The 20000-nt window shown below is 47.7% G+C and overlaps 1 protein-coding gene across 5 annotated transcripts in view; it reads left to right on the forward strand.

Annotated features, from left to right (window-relative positions):
• LOC143100909 (abl interactor 2-like) overlaps positions 1 to 20000 on the forward strand; it is a 106481-nt gene that overhangs the window by 73598 nt on the left and 12883 nt on the right. For 3 of the 5 annotated variants that reach the window (XM_076264498.1, XM_076264500.1, XM_076264502.1), the window contains exons 3-6: positions 1707 to 1883; positions 7530 to 7627; positions 11336 to 11485; positions 16483 to 16604. In XM_076264498.1, coding sequence (XP_076120613.1) covers positions 1707 to 1883; positions 7530 to 7627; positions 11336 to 11485; positions 16483 to 16604 — 547 coding nt within the window. The remainder of the gene's footprint in view (positions 1 to 1706; positions 1884 to 7529; positions 7628 to 11335; positions 11486 to 16482; positions 16605 to 20000) is intronic. The other 2 variants (XM_076264499.1, XM_076264501.1) reach the window with 1 other exon arrangement.

Below are 20000 nucleotides of genomic sequence, written 5' to 3' on the forward strand. Positions count from 1 at the left end.
CTCTTTCACTCCTCCTCTCTCTGTCTCTCTCTCTCTTTTCCTCTCCCTCTCTCTCCCCCTCTCTTTCACTCCTCCTCTCTCATCCCCCCTCTCTTTCACTCCTCCTCTCTCATCCCCCCCTCTCTTTCACTCCTCCTCTCTCATCCCCCCCCTCTCTTTCACTCCTCCTCTCTCATCCCCCCCTCTCTTTCACTCCTCTCTCATCCCCCCTCTCTTTCACTCCTCCTCTCTCTGTCTCTCTCTCTCTTTTCCTCCTCCTCTCTCATCCCCCCCTCTCTTTCACTCCTCCTCTCATCCCCCCCTCTCTTTCACTCCTCCTCTCTCATCCCCCCCTCTCTTTCACTCCTCCTCTCTCATCCCCCCTCTCTTTCACTCCTCCTCTCTCATCCCCCCCTCTCTTTCACTCCTCTCTCATCCCCCCCTCTCTTTCACTCCTCCTCTCTCATCCCCCCCTCTCACTCCTCCTCTCTCATCCCCCCCTCTCTTTCACTCCTCCTCTCTCATCCCCCCCTCTCTTTCACTCCTCTCTCATCCCCCCCTCTCTTTCACTCCTCCTCTCTCATCCCCCCTCTCTTTCACTCCTCCTCTCTCATCCCCCCCTCTCTTTCACTCCTCTCTCATCCCCCCCTCTCTTTCACTCCTCCTCTCTCATCCCCCCTCTCTTTCACTCCTCCTCTCTTTCACTCCTCCTCTCTCATCCCCCCCTCTCTTTCACTCCTCTCTCATCCCCCCCTCTCTTTCACTCCTCCTCTCTCTGTCTCTCTCTCTCTTTTCCTCTCCCTCTCTCTCCCCCTCTCTTTCACTCCTCCTCTCTCATCCCCCCTCTCTTTCACTCCTCCTCTCTCATCCCCCCCTCTCTTTCACTCCTCCTCTCTCATCCCCCCCTCTCTTTCACTCCTCCTCTCTCATCCCCCCCTCTCTTTCACTCCTCCTCTCTCATCCCCCCTCTCTTTCACTCCTCTCTCATCCCCCCTCTCTTTCACTCCTCCTCTCTCTGTCTCTCTCTCTCTTTTCCTCCTCCTCTCTCTCCCCCTGACTGCCTGGTGGAGATGAAAGAGAATGTCAGTCATGGTGGAGTCCAAGACCTTTGATGTGTAAAGTTAATTCGAGCTCTCGTGTGTGTTGTGTGTGTGTGTGTGTGTGTGTGTGTGTGTGCGTGCCATGGCCATGTATGGGAGACAAATCCACATCCACACACAGAAATGCACAAACTTTGAGACATACTTTAGGATCTCTTCCTTTCACACATGCACAGCATATGTCTCCTTATGAGCATGCATATTTATAAGATTATTATTTCAAATTAATTTTATTTAGTCATTCTGAACTGCGTTGTCACTATGTACTGCAATGCAGTGATCCTCCCTACTCTGCAGGAGATGTTTGGGGAATCAGTGTGAAATTAAAAAAGGGCCTGGTTTTGCACACAGATAATTACATGCACAGGCACTTGAGGTGAGCATGGCACACGTATGCATATTAAACCGTTTGTCATGGTTATAGACGCGACTTGTTTCTCTGGATATAACCATGTTGAAACCTCTAATAATTGGTAATGAGTGTCTCAAATGCATCTTGGGACTCTGGTCTTTGAGTTTGAGATGGAACGTTATTATGACTGACATATGACGTGTATGTGTGTTTCTGTGTTTGTGTGTGTGTGTCCTTTGTGTGAGTGTTAATACTTCTTCTCTCTGTTTCCCCAGACGGTTGACATCCATAAGGAGAAGGTGGCCAGGCGGGAGATTGGCATCCTGACCACCAATAAGAACACCTCCCGCACGCACAAGATCATCGCCCCAGCCAATCAGGAGAGGCCGGTGCGCTACATCCGCAAGCCCATCGACTACAGTATGCTGGATGACATCGGCCACGGGGTCAAGGTATGGGGAAGGAGGAGGGGCATGCTTGTGCGCTAATCACCAATGTTTGTGATTGGTCAAACTGGGGCTTGTCAGCGCTCCTCCTGAACACGGCAGCCAATCAGATTCCCTCGTTGACAAGTGAAAGCAAATTATTGGTTGAAGGGTTTGTTCTAAATTGCCATCACCCAATTATAGAGCCGTTGGTGAGAACTTTGTAGAGCTGACTGCCCCAGGTCTCTAACTGCAGAGAAATAATCACCTAACTTGTGTGTGTGTGTGTGTGTGTGTATTTGTTGCGGGGTGTGTGTCTTTGTTTGTCTGTGTGTGTAAACTCTGACTAACCTGGCTGTGGTTTCTCTTGTTTCTTCTTTTCCGCCTCTCCCACGCACTAAAGTGGTTGCTTAGGTTCAAGGTAAGTCCTCCTCTCCCCTGACCCCCTCCCAGGCCCTGCTTCGGCAGGCCTGCCCTCTTTCCCAGTCTCCCCCTCTCCCTTTCTCTATCATGTTCTCTCTCTCTCTCTCTCTCTCTCTCTCTCTCTCTCTCTCTCTCTCTCTCTCTCTCTCTCTCTCTCTCTCTCTCTCTCTCACACACACACCTCTCTCTTCTCTCTCCTCTTATGCTCTTACTGTGTCAATGTCGGGTCGGAAAACAGAGAACAGAGAAACAGGGAAAACAGGAATCCTGTCAGAACCTGCGTCTGTGTGTGTGCGTCTGTGTGTGTGTGTGTGTGTGTGTGTGCGTCTGTGTGTGTGCGTCTGACTGTGTGTGTGCGTGTGTCTGTGTGTGCGTCTGTGTGTGTGCGTCTGTGTGTGTGCATCTGTGTGCGTGCGTCTGTGTGCGTGCGTCTGTGTGCGTGTGTCTGTGTGCGTGTGTCTGTGTGCGTGCGTCTGTGTGCGTGCGTCTGTGTGCGTGTGTCTGTGTGCGTCTGTGTGTGTGCGTCTGTGTGTGTGTGTGCGTCTGTCTGTGTGTGTGCGTGCGTCTGTGTGCGTCTGTGTGTGTGTGTGCGTCTGTGTGCGTGCGTCTGTGTGCGTGCGTCTGTGTGTGTGTGTGTGTGCGTCTGTCTGTGTGTGTGCGTGTGTCTGTGTGTGTGCGTGTGTCTGTGTGTGTGCGTGCGTCTGTGTGCGTCTGTGTGTGTGTGTGCGTCTGTGTGTGTGCGTCTGACTGTGTGTGTGCGTGTGTCTGTGTGCGTGCGTCTGTGTGTGTGTGTGCGTCTGTCTGTGTGTGTGCGTGCGTCTGTGTGTGTGCGTGCGTGCGTCTGTGTGCGTGCGTGCGTCTGTGTGTGTGTGTGCGTCTGTGTGCGTGCGTCTGTGTGTGTGTGTGCGTCTGTCTGTGTGTGTGCGCGTGTGTCTGTGTGTGTGCGTGCGTGCGTCTGTGTGCGTGCGTCTGTGTGTGTGTGTCTGTGTGTGTGCGTCTGTCTGTGTGCGTCTGTGTGCGTGCGTGTGTCTGTCTGTGTGCGTGTGTCTGTGTGCGTGTGTCTGTCTGTGTGCGTGCGTCTGTGTGTCTGTGCGCGCGTCTGTGTGCGTGCGTCTGTGTGCGTGCGTGTGTCTGTCTGTGTGTGTGCGTCTGTCTGTGTGTGTGCGTGTGTGTGTGTGTCTGTGTGCGTGCGTGTGTCTGTCTGTGTGTGTGCGTCTGTCTGTGTGTGTGCGTCTGTCTGTGTGTGTGCGTGTGCGTGTGTGTGTGTGCGTGTGTCTGTGTGTGTGTGTCTGTCTGTGTGCGTGTGTCTGTGTGTGTGAGTGCGTCTGTGTGCGTCTGTGTGTGTGCGTCTGTCTGTGTGTGTGCGTGCGTCTGTGTGCATGCGTCTGTGTGCGTGCGTCTGTGTGCGTGCGTCTGTGTGCGTGCGTGTGTCTGTCTGTGTGTGTGCGTGTGTGTGCGTGTGTCTGTGTGCGTGCGTGTGTCTGTCTGTGTGTGTGCGTGTGTGTGCGTGTGTCTGTGTGTGTGTGTCTGTCTGTGTGCGTGCGTCTGTGTGCGTGCGTGTGTCTGTCTATGTGTGTGCGTCTGTTTGTGTGTGTGTGTGCGTGTGTCTGTGTGTGTGCGTCTGTCTGTGTGTGTGCGTCTGTCTGTGTGTGTGTGTCTGTGTGTGTGCGTGTGTCTGTGTGCGTCTGTGTGCGTGTGTCTGTGTGTGTGTGTCTGTCTGTGTGCGTGCGTCTGTGTGCGTGCGTGTGTCTGTCTGTGTGTGTGCGTCTGTCTGTGTGTGTGCGTGTGTCTGTCTGTGTGTGTGCGTCTGTCTGTGTGTGTGCGTGTGTCTGTGTGCGTACGTGTGTCTGTGTGTGTGTGTGCGTCTGTCTGTGTGTGTGCGTGTGTCTGTGTGCGTACGTGTGTCTGTGTGCGTACGTGTGTCTGTGTGTGTGTGTCTGTGTGTGTGCGTCTGTCTGTGTGTGTGTGTGCGTCTGTCTGTGTGTGTGTGTGCGTCTGTGTGCGTGCGTCTGTGTGTGTGCGTCTGTGTGTGTGCGTGCGTCTGTGTGTGTGCGTGTGTGTGTGTGCGTGCGTGTGTGTGCGTCTGTGTGTGTGCGTGCGTGCGTCTGTGTGTGTGCGTGTGTGTGTGTGCGTGCGTGTGTGTGCGTCTGTGTGTGTGCGTGTGTGTGTGCGCGCGTGTGTGTGTGCGCGCGTGTGTGTGTGTGTGTGCGTGCGTGCGTGTGTGTGTGCGTGCGTGCGTGTGTGTGTGAGTGCGTCTGTGTGTGTGTGTCTGTGTGCGTCTGTGTGTGTGTGTGCGTCTGTGTGTGTGCGTGGGTCTGTGTGCGTGTGTCTGTGTGTGTGCGCGCGTGTGTGTGTGTGCGCATTCCAGTGAGTGCCACCATGGTCTGTTCCACTGCTGTTCTGACAGGTCTGTTTTCTCCGCGTCAGTGCTCAAGAGTAGTGTCATGCCAGAACAGGGCAATACTGTAAATGAACTAATCCTAATAGATTAGCTAATGCTATCGTTGTGAAGGAAAACTGGCGATTTTTCACATAGATCTATGTTTCTCGAGGGCACCGAGTACTGTTGATACAAAATATAAATCTAAAAATAAAACGATGCAAACTAACTCAAGTTGCTGCATCTATCTATCTATAGGAACGTCTCTGTGTGTGTGTGTGTGTGCTTACCAGGTGTCTCGCTACGGGCAAGAGTAAGTACAGTGCAAGGTTTGACGTTGTTTGGATAAGAAATGCTCGGCACGGGTAGATGTAAGAGGTTTGGATAATTATTTTGTCAACAATAAAGAATGCCTCTGTATGCGGTTTGCTTACATAAAATGATTCCACGGATTTTGCAACTACACGCCAACAAACATGGATAGGCTGCAGTGGCTATTCAAAACGATGTGAACAAATTATGTGCAATAGGCTAAACTGACACTTTGTGTTAGTGGTGTTATTTCAGTTAGCCTATTAGCTGGTTTGATGCTCATTGACCTCAATGCATATCAAACCAGCTAATAGGCTAACTGAAATAACACCCATGCCAATCTCTAGGTATGGTGAAGGGTATGTGATGATGTGGGGCTATTCCAAAGGCCAAGGTAACTTTATCAGGATGCACAGTATTTTGGATCCATGAAATAACTGGCCTTTAAAAATAAAAATCTGCCTGTTTCTATGGGAATTTAACATAGGAGTGTCAATACTTATGACCCCTGTATTTTAAGGAAGAACATTTATTTATTTATGATACATTATTCATTCACTAAGAAAATTGGTGTCCTTAAAGGTTAGATATTCCTCATTTTTCACTTAAGGCATTAAGATCAATTTCCAAAAGATGATTTTATATTCCTCTTTTCAGTCAACTTTAGCATGGGTGCCAACACTTTTGGCCATCACTGTACCTGCGACTATGTAATTGGGCTACGGGTTTTCTACAGGAATAGCATGTTTGAACGGGCACTGCACTAGTGATCTTGAAGACACCTCCAGAGTTTAGCACTGTAGCAGCCTGGCTGCAGCAACTACGGCTAGGTAGCACTGATTTCTTCCGTTTATTGCGTAGTACCGACAGTACTTGGGACCTCAAGAAACAGATGTATGTAAAAATTTGCTGGGATTCTTCTTTAATGCTATCGTTGTGGTATCAGAAAGAGGTGTGTGTGTGTGGGGGGGTGGTGTTTGTTTGGGGGGGTGGGGGGGGGCTGGTAATAGCATGACAGATCCCTGAGTTCCTGAGCTACCAGCAGGGGCGTAGATTTGCGTGGGGTCCGAAGGACGTGTCCACACCAATGTCAAATTACGACTGAAATGTCCCCACCAATATTCAGGTTGAAATGGGGAAAAAAGCGCTCACATGCGCTACACAAAGAGTTAAATAATTTCTCACTTCAGTGCTGCGGATCATCTCGTACAGATCTTGTAATGTGCAGTAGCCTAAGGGTAAATCGTGCTGATTTGAAGTTACCTAATAACTACCAGTGAGCTGCAGCATGCAGCGCTTCAGCTTTACTTCACTACAAGCATGAAGTGCGTCCAAATTCACCCATTCTTCTCTGTTGAACTCCTCGAGAAGTAGGCTACTCATCACACATGTCACATGAAAGAGCCTTTTCTCAGCTTTTAAACGGTGCTAGCTAGCCACTGTTTGCTGTGATAAACAGTTTGTGAGAAAAATAACTTCAAAAGATTTAATAATTATTCTCTGCGCCCATCTCCACATCCATTCGTCTCGGTGGAATATCGTAGGCCTACACACTCTTCACGCAACACATGACAAACCATATATCAACCATATATCATATAAACAGCAGACCTTACCGAACACAAAGGTGTAATGCATTCCCGTGTATAGTTAGCTTTCGGGTGCATTTCTTAAAACTGATCTGTGCTTACATCGCCTAGATATCTGTAAATATTAGGATCAGAGAATATACAGGCAGCTCACGGTTAAGAGTTTGTCAATGTAGCCTTAATGATTTCTTTTCACAAAATGCTAAGCATGCATGTATTTAAGTTTCTTAAAACTGAGCTGTGTTTAAATGGGCATGATTTCATAACAGACCAAATAGAAAATAAATGTTAAATATAGCCTACATATCTGTAGCCTACATATTAAAATCAGATTATGTAGGCTACACAGTGTAGTTAGATCAAGTTGGACAGTAGCACATTTTAATCATGGATAGTAGTTGGACAGTAGCACATTTTAATCATTTTATATATCTATAGTGGCTGGTGAAAGAGTTGAGTGTTTTGTTTTTTTTTTGTTTATAAAGCATCATAACTGTGTGTGTGTGTGTATAAGAGACTTATCATTGATGGGTGTGTGTGGATAGTTGGCACGATTGGCACAGCAGTGGACACTGAAGCGTGTGTTGGCACACCTTGTGCAGAAGCCCTCAGCAGGCTTATCTCAGCAGGCACCTCCTGGTCCTCAACACCCCGCTAATAAGCAGCAGGCACCTCCTGGTCCTCAACACCCCGCTAATAAGCAGCAGTCACCTCCTGGTCCTCAACACCCCGCTAATAAGCAGCAGGCACCTCCTGGTCACGATCAGCAATCTGGACACATAGGAGACCAGGAGGAAACAACAGGCCAAGACAGGATATGGGGTGTGTGTGTGTGTGTGTGTGTGTGTGTGTGTGTGCGAGCAGTTTGTGTGTGTGTGTGTGTGTGTGTGTGTGTGTGTGTGTGTGTGTGTGTGTGTGTGTGTGTGTTGAAATCTATAGATCTGTTCTCATGAAACTGTTGTCTAACAGGTAAGCAGCCAGAACATGAAGATGGGGGCACTTCCACGCACCAGCCCACCCACCCAGAAGCCCCCCAGCCCCCCCCTGGCAGGAAAGGGAACCCTGGGGTACGTATGGTGGAGCAGGGGCTTGGTACTCCACACCTGTGTGGACATTAGCACTCTACTGGTCTCTCCTCTCCTCTCCTCTCCTCTCCTCTCCTCTCCTCTCCTCTCCTCTTCTGATAGTTAGTATCTCGCTCATCTCCAGAGATAACACTGGATCTTCAGTGTTAACTGGAGGCGTTGTGCTCTTCACTGCTGTGGTCTCAATTCATCTCAGCAGTATCCGATCTGTGCTCTAGCAAGACAGTCATGTCACACTGCAATAATCATGCCTCACTAAATCTAGGCCGTGAGTGTGAGTGTGTGTGTGACATTGCTTTTCTGCATAGCCCCGCTGTGGATGAGATGTCAGGCGAGGAGGCTCATTCTCTCCCTCGGAATCTTTGCTCACGGTTCTAACACCACTTCTTCCTGCAGCAAGGTTTCTAAAAGTAGAGGATGGAGGCAGAGAGAAAGATGGAGAGAGAGATGGAGAGAGAGATGGAGAGAGAGATGGAGAGAGAGATGGAGAGAGAGATGGAGAGAGAGGCGGAGAGAGAGGCGGAGAGAAGCACCTCATAAGTAACCTGACTCCGCCAGATGGATTTGCTCCGCATATCCATCTGGGAACTTTTCATTGAAGAACTTTTGGGAAGGGGCGGACATACTGGTTAGCTGATTGGATAAACCATCTGTCTATCACCACCTTTGTTGGTTATCGACGGGCCAAATCAACCAATTAGATGAACAAAGTATTCTTCTAATGCCGTTTAACATACAATTAAGTTAGGTAACGTGACAAACGTTAAGATGTTTTAACTTACCATTTATGAACCTAATCAACGACAATTCCCATCAAGTTTTCACGGTAGGCCCTACACTTCTGAAGATAGTATATTCCTCCATTATGAACTGGAATCAGCCGTGGAGGATGTCTGTGTCGTTCATTCCTCCCAGCTGCATGGCTGAGACACATAGCTTCACAGTTTACCCAGGAATACTTTCTAATTTGAATAAAACTTGCGCGATAGCTATGCTCATCTCTGTGGATGCTGTCATGTTGTTCGTTGCGTCACACCTCAACCCGCCTCAAAGCCAACGCTGATTGGACGTTCGTTTGGTGAACTGCTCCAAATTTTCTTTAACGGAAAGTATCCAGACTGATCTGCGAGTGAAACCCTGAAGCTCGCGAGATCAGGATGGTCTCACGAGGCTACCTCATAAGCCCATGTAAAGTGACCGAGGTGCGTCTCCAGCACTGCATTCAGTGCAAGTGTGTGTGTGTGTGTGTGGGCACTGTAATGGTCTGTTCATTCCTCCTCACATGGACACACACACATGAGAATGTAAGGGGGTTGCCACGACAATTTCCAGATAAGACTCCTCCAGCTGTCTCTTATATTCAATAGCAACGGTAGCATTTTTCAGTACACGCATTAGAATATACATCAGCATATATTACAATCAGATAATGTAAATTATGTATAGGTTTTGGTGCCGTGCCTGTGTATATAGATGCCTTTTAACGACGTGAACTGTTCTGAATTTCTCACTTTGAGTATAAGGGATGCTCTTTTTTTTTCTTTTTGAATGTTAAAGCAGCCGTGGCCTACTGGTTAGCACTCTGGACTTGTAACCGGAGGGTTGCCGGTTCGAACCCCGACCAGTAGGCACGGCTGAAGTGCCCTTGAGCAAGGCATCTAACCCCTCACTGCTCCCCGAGCGCCGCTGTTGTTGCAGGCAGCTCACTGCGCCGGGATTAGTGTGTGCTTCACCTCACTGTGTGTTCACTGTGTGCTGTGTGTGTTTCACTAATTCACAGATTGGGATAAATGCAGAGACCAAATTTCCCTCACGGGAGTATACTATACTATACTATACTATACTATACTATATACTATACTATACTATACTAAAGCAACAGCTTGGAAGAATTGCTCTTTGCCCCTTGGCATCAATGCCCAACCCTTTTTAGCACTACGAAGGTACCTAGTTAGTCGAAAAATGACTAAAAGGCTTGTGATCCTACGCAATAACAAGCGTTCCAATAATAATAATAATAATAATACGTTTATTTTATATAGCGCCTTTCTCAAACCCAAGGTCGCTTTACATAGTAGGAAGGCAGGGAAACACAATAACAAACAAACAAACAATACAACAGAGACAAAAGCGTGCCAAGCGTGTTCCAAGCGTGCATTGGCAATATCCAAGTCTGCATTCTGCATATCATAAGTCGTTGTAGCATGGGAATTCGAAGCCATTATTTCAAGGAAAAAGAATTGCATTGTGTTGTACCAGATAAACATTGCAGAGGTGCACCATTGAAGGCGCTGTAATAAGACATTTGCTGCTGCATGACGCATGCTACGCTGTCAGCAGAACATGCGGCAGCGCGGTAGCGCATTTGTTTCTCTTGAAGGCAGAGGCACTTAGGGAGCTGAGAGGCAGGGGTGCTTTCATTAGCCTGCCGCTCCAGAGGCGGCACTTTCAGGTGTTTTAAAGGACCGAGATGTCGAGCAAATTTCACTTTAAAGATACAGCCCCCGGATTCTGGTGAAGGGCTGGTACATCTTTCCCCTCCATGTTCCAGAAGCAGCCATTTGATTGGCTGACTTATTTATGAACCGGTGTGCGCCGCTATATTTGTTTCCAACTCATATAGCCATAACTGCACATGAAAACACACACGCACACACACACACACACACACGCACGTGCGTCTGCTGCAACTATTAGTTTCCTCCTGTAATCAGTGGAACTGGCTACACCAGACAGGACAGCAGCGCGCACACTGAAATAAAAATGTGACAATCTTCTAAAACTATTTGTACGCTCTGCGAACTTAACGCTTCAGTTACGTGCCTCGTGAAGCCTGTCTGTGAAAGGACAACTAGTGGACAGTGGGGAGCAATTTGCTGATTGTGAAAGTAGACAGCATGTCCATTCTGAAGAGTTTGCTTCCAAAACGCTATATCCACCATTTTACCACATTTTTTCCAGGTAATCTCAGTAGAACTGTATTTGGGTATTGGTTTTTGATTTATCTGTACTCAATCAAAACAACACAACTACAATTTCATTGATATTACCTGAAATACAAAATTAAATAGCATGACTTTTTAATGTTCGTTTTTTTTTGTTTTTTTTTTAAATGGAGATATAGCGTTTTGGAACCGAACTCTTCATTTATTATCAACTCAGTATTTCTATATTCACTCTTTGCACTGATCCCCTACTTCCTTTCCTCCTTCCTTCTTGTCTTTCTCCGCCTCCACATGATGATGGCCATCAGTTGATTAGCTTTTCAAGGAGGGCAAATGCTGTAGTTATAATTACTTTTTTATGCAAATGTGTTCACATCAGTAAACAAACCTTATCAAGCCTTTTCAGAGAGTGGGTAGATTGTTAATTAATTACACATGAACCATTATGTGTGAAGAAACATTTAGCCCCTTTGATAACGGTTCGGTTTCTTAAGCTGTGGTTGTGGGGGGAAACTTTTAAGGAATTTAAGTTCTGTGAAGTTATCTCGCTTCAGTGGAAAATTGTAGCCAACTGCATTTTCTAAAGTTCTTTTTCAGTGACTAAATTTTTCTTAATTTCAGAGAAATGCAAAAGATATCGGCACTAGGATGTGTGTGAGGGATGTGTCTGTACTCTTGGTTTTTTTTTAACGTCTCTCCCAACGACCCCACCACCCCCACCCCCCCCACCCCCCCCCCCCCACAGGCGCCACTCCCCTTACCGGACGCTTGAGCCTGTGCGCCCCCCCGTCGTCCCTAACGACTACGTCCCCAGCCCCACACGCAACTTGGTGCCTGCCTGTCAGCAGAGCCCAGTGCGCACGGCCTCCGTTAACCAGAGGAGCCGCACCTACAGGTACCCACAATGCACCAGCACGGTACAGGTACCCACAATCCATCACCACCAGACACAGGTATCCACAATGCATCACCACAGGTACACAGGAACCCACAATGCATCACCACAGGTACACAGGAACCCACAATCCTCCAGCACAAACTGCACACTTACCCATAGTCCAAGAGCACAAACTACTCAGATACCCACAATCCATCAGCATGGGACACATACCCACAGTCCACCACCATTAGGTACCCATAATGCACCCCCAAAAGCCCACAATTCACCAACAAGGTACAGGTACAGTATACCCACAGTCCCTTACCTTAATGAGGTACAGGAAGCCACAGCAAACCAGCAAAGGCACAGGTACCCGCAATGCACCACCAAAAGCCATACAGGTACCCACAATCTCACTTCATCATCCTTACGGCTCTCCCATTAATCTCACTTCATCATCCTTACGGCTCTCCCATTAATCTCACTTCATCATCCTTACGGCTCTCCCATTAATCTCACTTCATCATCCTTACGGCTCTCCCATTAATCCTCAGAGAGATTGCAGTCAACAACAACAACAATAACAACAACAACTTGCATTTATACAGATTGTCATCAACCCTCATAGCCCAGTCATAATTCACCAACCCTCATAGCCCAGTCATAATTCACCAACCCTCATAGCCCAGTCATAATTCACCAACCCTCATAGCCCAGTCATAATTCACCAACCCTCATAGCCCAGTCATAATTCATCAACCCTCATAGCCCAGTCATAATTCATCAACCCTCATAGCCCAGTCATAATTCACCAACCCTCATAGCCCAGTCATAATTCACCAACCCTCATAGCCCAGTCATAATTCATCAACCCTCATAGCCCAGTCATAATTCACCAACCCTCATAGCCCAGTCATAATTCACCAACCCTCATAGCCCAGTCATAATTCACCAACCCTCATAGCCCAGTCATAATTCACCAACCCTCATAGCCCAGTCATAATTCACCAACCCTCATAGCCCATAGTCATAATTCACCAACCAGGACTGCACTTGCATCTGCCATTTATTTGGAGCCCTTTCACTTCCGTCCTGTTCTGCAGACCGCACGGCCCTCATCGGTAACCAATTAACCATTTACCATCACTCTGAACCACACGGCCAACACACGGCCAACACGTACCATCACTCTGAACCACACGGCCAACACGTACCATCACTCTGAACCACACGGCCAACACCTACCATCACTCTGAACCACACGGCCAACACGCGGCCAACACGTACCATCACTCTGAACCACAATGCCAACACGTACCATCACACTCTCGCATGCTTACACCCCGATAACGATCACGTGTCCTCAGAACTCCAGTCGTCACTCAACTGCGAGAGAGACGCAGGAAATTCCCACTGAGTCTCCTGGAACTCCTCCTCGGTGGCCTCGGCAGGCGGCGGAACCTTCACACTGCCAACCGCCAGCTCCTCCTGCCCTCTCCAGAGGACTTCTACCAACTGCCAGCTCCTCCTGCCCTCTCCAGAGGACTTCTACCAACCGCCAGCTCCTCCTGCCCTCTCCAGAGGACTTCTACCAACTGCCAAAAAATATCCGTGCGTCAGCCGTCTCGTTCTCTCCGCTGCTGCCTCCGTTTGTCGGAAAGCTGCTGACGGCCTTCCTGTGAAGCTGGGTTCTGCCGTTGGAATACTACTTCCATGGAATATGTGTTTTTTTTTTTGTCTTTTTTTCCGAGAGAGTTACTGGACGAGAATGAAAGGGACTTAGCAGCAGCAAGCGGCAGTCTGGCTGCTGAAACTTGGACACTTTCTCTTTCATCTCAGGAATGTATTTTTTAATTTTATTTTTTTTGAGAGGGCTCGGGGGGACTCTGAGAGTGGAGACATTTCTGCCCACACTCCTGGAGGGCTTTCTCTTCCTTTCCTTTCTTATGTGCGTGCGTGCGTGCCTCCCTCTCAGGCTTTAACTGCTCTGTCTGAAGCTTATATAACACAGAGGAAGTCCTCCTGTTCTTTTCCTTTCACGTGTGTGTGTGTGTCTGTGCAACGCATATCCATGTGCCTGCAAGACACGGAGTGTGTGAGTGTGTGTGTGTTTCTGCATCTGAAGCCATAGCCACACATGCCATCACCCGCCCACACACTCTGAAGATGAGGATGCTTCAGGTCTGCTGCTGTTATTGGATCTGAACAATCAAGACCAGCAGCATGGAGTCTTTTATTGGATCTGAACAATCAAGACCAGCAGCATGGAGTCTTTTATTGGATCTGAACAATCAAGACCAGCAGCATGGAGTCTTTTATTGGATCTGAACAATCAAGACCAGCAGCATGGAGTTTTTGTATTGGATCTGAACAATCAACACCAGCAGCATGGAGTCTTTTATTGGATCTGAACAATCAAGACCAGCAGCATGGAGTTTTTTTATTGGATCTGAACAATCAAGACCAGCAGCATGGAGTCTTTTATTGGATCTGAACAATTTTTTTTTTACTTGACTTTCCCCATCCGTCAGAAGCGATACTCTTTCATCACCTCATGGAGGAGCAGTCTGGAGTCTTGTTTTTCCTCCTCTCTGCCACAGAGGGTAAGAGGAGGAGGATGAAGATGAGAAGGAAGATGAAGAGGAGTGCTCTCGCCCGCCTCAACAGTGGATTGGCAGTGGTATCTGGCAGTCATCAGCACCTGATCCAGCCCACATTTGTTCCTCTCAGTTCCACTCAAGGCCCAAAACACCTCAGTTCTTGCACAGACCAACCGTCTACTCGCATGAGGAGAAAATGTGTTCTGCAGATCATAGACAGGCAGACATACTAAAAGTGCCTACATGCATTAATATATAAATATACATTAATAATTGTTATTTTATGTCATAAGATAAGTGCATGTACAGACAGTACATACATACAAACATGACTGAATAATCATGCATATTGCATACATACCAGCAAGCATGCATACATACTTAGACTTACATGAACACAGCAGACCTACTTGCATACATACATGTAAATATGTGCACATATGCGTACACATGCGTACGTGCAGTATGTGCATAATTGCATGCTGACACACATGCCCACACACAGACATGTATTCACACATTCATATTTATTCAGTATGTGTTCAGTCTATCTTCAGCCCATGTTTCCAATCTCCTCTCTCAGCTCGCCCCCCCCCCCCCGCCCTCTCCCTCCTCTTGCTCCCTCCTCTCGCTCCCTCCTCTTGCTCCCTCCTCTCACTGCACACTAAAGGCCTCGCCGTCTCTCCTCCCCTTGCTTTGCCAGCTCACCCTGCTTTTCTGCTGAGTAGCAGAGTTTTTCACCTCCCTTAGTTCTGCTTCTGTTTGTCTTTTTTCCCCTTTTAAGATACAGCTGCATCTTTTGTGCTTCTGCTCTGAAATAGCTTCTCCATTTCGCGATTTCTGACTATCTGGCACAAGAACTCTCTGTCTCGCTTTGCTGCTCTGCTTTTCCTTCCTCCATTTCACTCTCTCTCTCTCTCTCTCACTCTCTCTCGCTCTCTCGCTCTCTCTCACTCTCTCTCTCTCACTCTCTCTCTCTCTCTCACTCTCTCTCTCTCTCTCTCTCTCTCTCTCTCTCTCTCTCTCTCTCTCTCTCTCTCTATTTCTTCTTCTACATAAAACTTCCATGTTGCTGTGTGAGCTATTAGTGTTTCTCTCTCTCTATCTCTCTGGCTTGCTGCTTTGTTTTCTCTAGCACTTGTTCTGAGACGGGTGTCTTCCATCATGTGATATCTGAGTCGAGACGAATGTCTCCTGAGGTGGCACAGATGAGATTACAGATTTCTGATGCACAGATAAACTCCCACAGGGAGCAGCCTACCTGATGGGGATGTGTGTGTGTCTTGTCTGTCTGTGTGTGTGTGTACAAGAAAGAGAGTGAGGACTACATGAATTGCCTCGCCTGTCAGACAGTAGGTCTTTGCTTAGACTGTGTGTGTGTGTTTGTATATAAACTCGCAGAGAATAGAAATACAATAAAGTCGGTTTTCCCAGATTCTCAGACATGTGCTAGAACTTTCCGCTGCTTTTTTCAAACTCATTCCAATGTCTGTTCCTCGTTCCCGTTCCATTCCACTGCTTCTGCCTCTCCAGGCTCCGACCCTGCTGTCATTTCAGCCTCATAAACCCCATCAAGGTCAAGTGTTCATCTGAACTTCCCTGTTCTCTCTGGGCTTCAGAAAATGTGGGGAACAACCATGCCACGGTTCCCCATTGCTTGTGCTCTTTTTGGTCATTCTGGCCAGATACATTTTACAAGGCTGAATTAGTTGTCCAGTTAGTTATAGTCATGTCTGATACTAGCCAAATGGTCAATGGTGTCAAAAGCTAGCAATTACCAAGTTGCAGTTTGATGAACAAGTAGTGTGTTTGAGTAATAGCATGCTAGCACTAGCTAGCTACACTAGAAGTTGTTTTGTAGTGCATATCTAGTAGCTGGTTGTGCTCTGTGTAGATGTGAATCCTACGCAACATGAGGGCAGTTACATGTAATTAGGCTGCAAAGCGTTGTACCATGCTGGTGAAATGTTTCATGTTAACATGGTTTGTGTGAGTTTACAGCCACCACCTGTGCTAGTCCTGTGTCCATAATGCTCATTTGGGCTATGACATTTGCTTACCAGTGGCCTCTCATGCCAAGTGTGGTGGCTAACTTCATGTTGCTAATCAGCTGTAGTGTATCTTGATCGTGATTTGATTGTAGTGCTCTCTAGGTTACAGTGTGATACATATGCTAATGCTATCCATTTAGCCTGTGTACACGAGTGAAGTATTTTGTGTAGTGGAGAGGTCTGTGCGCTAATGTTAGCTAATTAGTCTTAGTATTTAAAGGCAGTATTTGTGTACCAGAGGCCTGTAGTGGGCAGAGTGGTTTGTGTGCTAACTAGCAGCGTTAGTATGTAAGGATGTTCTTTGTGTGTTGGTGCCCTCTAGTGGTGGTGTGGTGTGTGAGCATGTGTGTGCTTTGCGCAGCAGTGGGAGCAGTGGAGGCAGCCATCCCAGCAGCCGAAGCAGCAGCCGAGAAAACAGCGGGAGTGGCAGCGTCGGGGTGCCTATCGCCGTGCCAACGCCATCACCACCCAGCGCCTTCCCAGGTAACACACGCATCATCTCCCATCCCTCGCTCGCTCTCTCTCTCTCTCTCTCTCTCTCTCTCTCTCTTTCTTTTTTTTCTTTCATATAATTTCTAATAATAGATTTGCCCACAGTGTGTCAATTGCAACGTGGTACAGATGTACCATGTTTTGGTTACATTGGTTTTATGGGGGGCAGTATGATTGCAGTAAGATTTTCAATACAGTACACTAACCCTTATGAGCATTTTATGTTCAATACAGTACACTAACCCTTATGAGCATTTCATGGTGGTTGAGAATAGGGTTATCTATATGACCTCTGTAACAGTTTGTTGATCCATTGCTTTTCTTAAAACTAATCTCTGCCTGCTTCAGGTGAAGGAGGATAACAGAGTTTTTGTTGTCACAATCTGATATACAACTGAAACGTGTACTTAAAATGGCTGACTATTGGCCCTTCACTCTCATTGTGCTCATTGGGTGTAGAATAGCCCCCACAAATGGCTGGGCTCACACAAGTTTAGCTGCCACGTGTGAAATATCAGCAAAGCATAAATCCATGTGGCTTAAATGGGGGAAAAATGAAGAATGAGACAGCCTTAACTAAAGTCCTCAGAAGACACTGGGTAAACAGTGGCACTGGGTAAACAGTGCTTAGCAACGGCCATGGTTACTTTGACGTCATAAGAGTTGAACTGCAGTGAGCCAAGCTCTTGGATATATTCACACTCCAACTCCACACACAAATCCTCCATCTGGGAGCACGTCACCAGCTGGGACATGACAGATAATGACCAAGCCGTTGTTTCTCTGGGAATTTAACATTCTGGATAAAAGATCTTGTTATGTAAGAGAGCATTTTTGGTTTCTTAATGGGCTTGCGAGATCTGTTCGCAAGTTGGAGAGAAGGTTCTAAATTAGAGGATGGGCTTTACCTATTTGCATCTACTCCTACATCAAGCTTTTTATTGCTTTTGTAAAATACCTCTGCTTCCTGTTTTTTTTTTTGTGATGAACTTTTAATTGATTCAGGGTGGGGGTACAAGCATGCAAATGACCTTGTAAAGATGCGAGGGAAAAAAATAAAAATAAAACATTTGATAATGATTTTTACAGGAGAGTGAAAGGAGAAAAACACTCAACAGCAACACAAATTAACTAGTACCACATATATTTACAAAAAAACAACTCATTGTGCTGCATCTTCTGTCGTAGCAGCGTTCCCTTATAAACCCCCCCCCCCCCCCCCCCAAAAAAAAAAAAAGCTTTCAAAAGCTACTTTGACTTGGTGTAGAGGGTTGAATACATTTTTAAAGCCTGAGTGTGTTTTAAAGTTTAACAGGCTTGTCTTGTGCCCTGACTTGAACCCCGAAGTCTGGCAAGTTGTTTAGATCAGCATGCAAGGAGGAGGCAGAGCTGCATGATTTATTGATTTGTTTATTTTTAATACTGAGGTTTGAGAGTCTTCTCAAGTTTCAGTTGTTCTGTGAGACCTTTGTGACGGACGTTTTTAACTCAAGTGGACCCACAGGGAATATTTTGTTTGTTTTCCTGCCCTTGCTAGAAACTAACTAGATGCACTGATGAACGTATTTGCTTGTTTTTGTTTGTACATTGTTTATTTATCCTGTGTATTTAATTTAGTTACTCACCCTTCCTCCCAGTGTTCAGTAGCTACTCACCCTTCCTCCCAGTGTTCAGTAGCTACTCACCCTTCCTCCCAGTGTTCAGTAGTGTTCAGTAGCTACTCACCCTTCCTCCCAGTGTTCAGTAGTGTTCAGTAGCTACTCACCCTTCCTCCCAGTGTTCAGTAGTGTTCAGTAGCTACTCACCCTTCCTCCCAGTGTTCAGTAGCTACTCACCCTTCCTCCCAGTGTTCAGTAGCTACTCACCCTTCCTCCCAGTGTTCAGTAGTGTTCAGTAGCTACTCACCCTTCTCTCCCAGTGTTCAGTAGCTACTCACCCTTCCTCCCAGTGTTCAGTAGTGTTCAGTAGCTACTCACCCTTCTCTCCCAGTGTTCAGTAGCTACTCACCCTTCCTCCCAGTGTTCAGTAGTGTTCAGTAGTGTTCAGTAGTGTTCAGTAGCTACTCACCCTTCTCTCCCAGTGTTCAGTAGCTACTCACCCTTCTCTCCCAGTGTTCAGTAGCTACTCACCCTTCCTCCCAGTGTTCAGTAGTGTTCAGTAGCTACTCACCCTTCTCTCCCAGTGTTCAGTAGCTACTCACCCTTCTCTCCCAGTGTTCAGTAGTGTTCAGTAGTGTTCAGTAGTGTTCAGTAGTGTTCAGTAGTGTTTAGTAGCTACTCACCCTTCTCTCCCAGTGTTCAGTAGTGTTCAGTAGTGTTCAGTAGCTACTCACCCTTCTCTCCCAGTGTTCAGTAGTGTTCAGTAGTGTTCAGTAGCTACTCACCCTTCCTCCCAGTGTTCAGTAGTGTTCAGTAGTGTTCAGTAGTGTTCAGTAGCTACTCACCCTTCTCTCTCCTTTCTCCTGCCCGTCGTCACGCTCGCTCTGTGATGGCTTCTCTTCACCGCAGGGGCCCCTGCCGGCTCCTCCGCCTCCTCCTCTTCTAACTCCGCCCCTCCCTCCTCCTCCTCCTCCACCTCCTCCTCTAACCCCGTCCCCTCTGAGCTGCAGCCGCCTCACCCCCAATCTCACCCCCCCTCCGAGACCCCTGACCCCTCCCAGAACCCCCCTCCCACCGCCGACGCCCCCGCGGGAGTCAGCACCAGCACTGCCTCTTCCTCCTCATCCTCTTCCTCTCCTGCCGCAGGTGAGTGCACAGATCCCCTCCACCTCCCCCTCCACCTCCCCCTCCCCCTCCCCCTCCCCCTCCACCTCCCTCACCTCCCCCTCCACCTCCCCCTCCACCTCCCCCTCCCTCACCTCCACCTCCCTCACCTCCCCCTCCCCCTCCACCTCCCCCTCCACCTCCCTCACCTCCACCTCCCCCTCCCTCACCTCCCCCTCCCCCTCCCCCTCCACCTCCCCCTCCACCTTCATCCCTTCACCTTCCATGAACGACCCCACCTCCTGCGTCGCCCTGCGCAACCCACTTTCATCTTCAGCAGTCACCATCATCTTCACCATCTTGACCTCTTCTTTAAAGGTCCCCTGTCCTGCTCTGGGACAGCTCATCATATGCTGCGTTCCAGACAACTCAAAGAATGATTTTTTCCCAGTTGGAATCTTTCCATTTTGTTCCAGACAAAGTCAAGATGTCTGACCACCTACTGGGACCAAACTTTAAAGAAATGGTACTCAAAGTCAAAGTTCCTACATCTAAGCTCAGGGCAAGTCAATCTACCTGGAGTTTAAAGTTTGGTCAGCTGTTGAGTCTTCTCTTCCAACGGTGTTCACTCCTCTGTTGTCTTTTCATTGTGGAACCCAAATTACCTGAAAACATTGGTGAGATG

The sequence above is a fragment of the Alosa pseudoharengus genome, unplaced genomic scaffold (assembly GCF_046254945.1).
Source record: "Alosa pseudoharengus isolate Yale_2024_CS ecotype anadromous, Long Island Sound unplaced genomic scaffold, YU_APseudo_1.1 YU_APseudo_1.1_scf_3, whole genome shotgun sequence".
In the NCBI taxonomy this organism is placed as follows: domain Eukaryota; kingdom Metazoa; phylum Chordata; class Actinopteri; order Clupeiformes; family Clupeidae; genus Alosa; species Alosa pseudoharengus.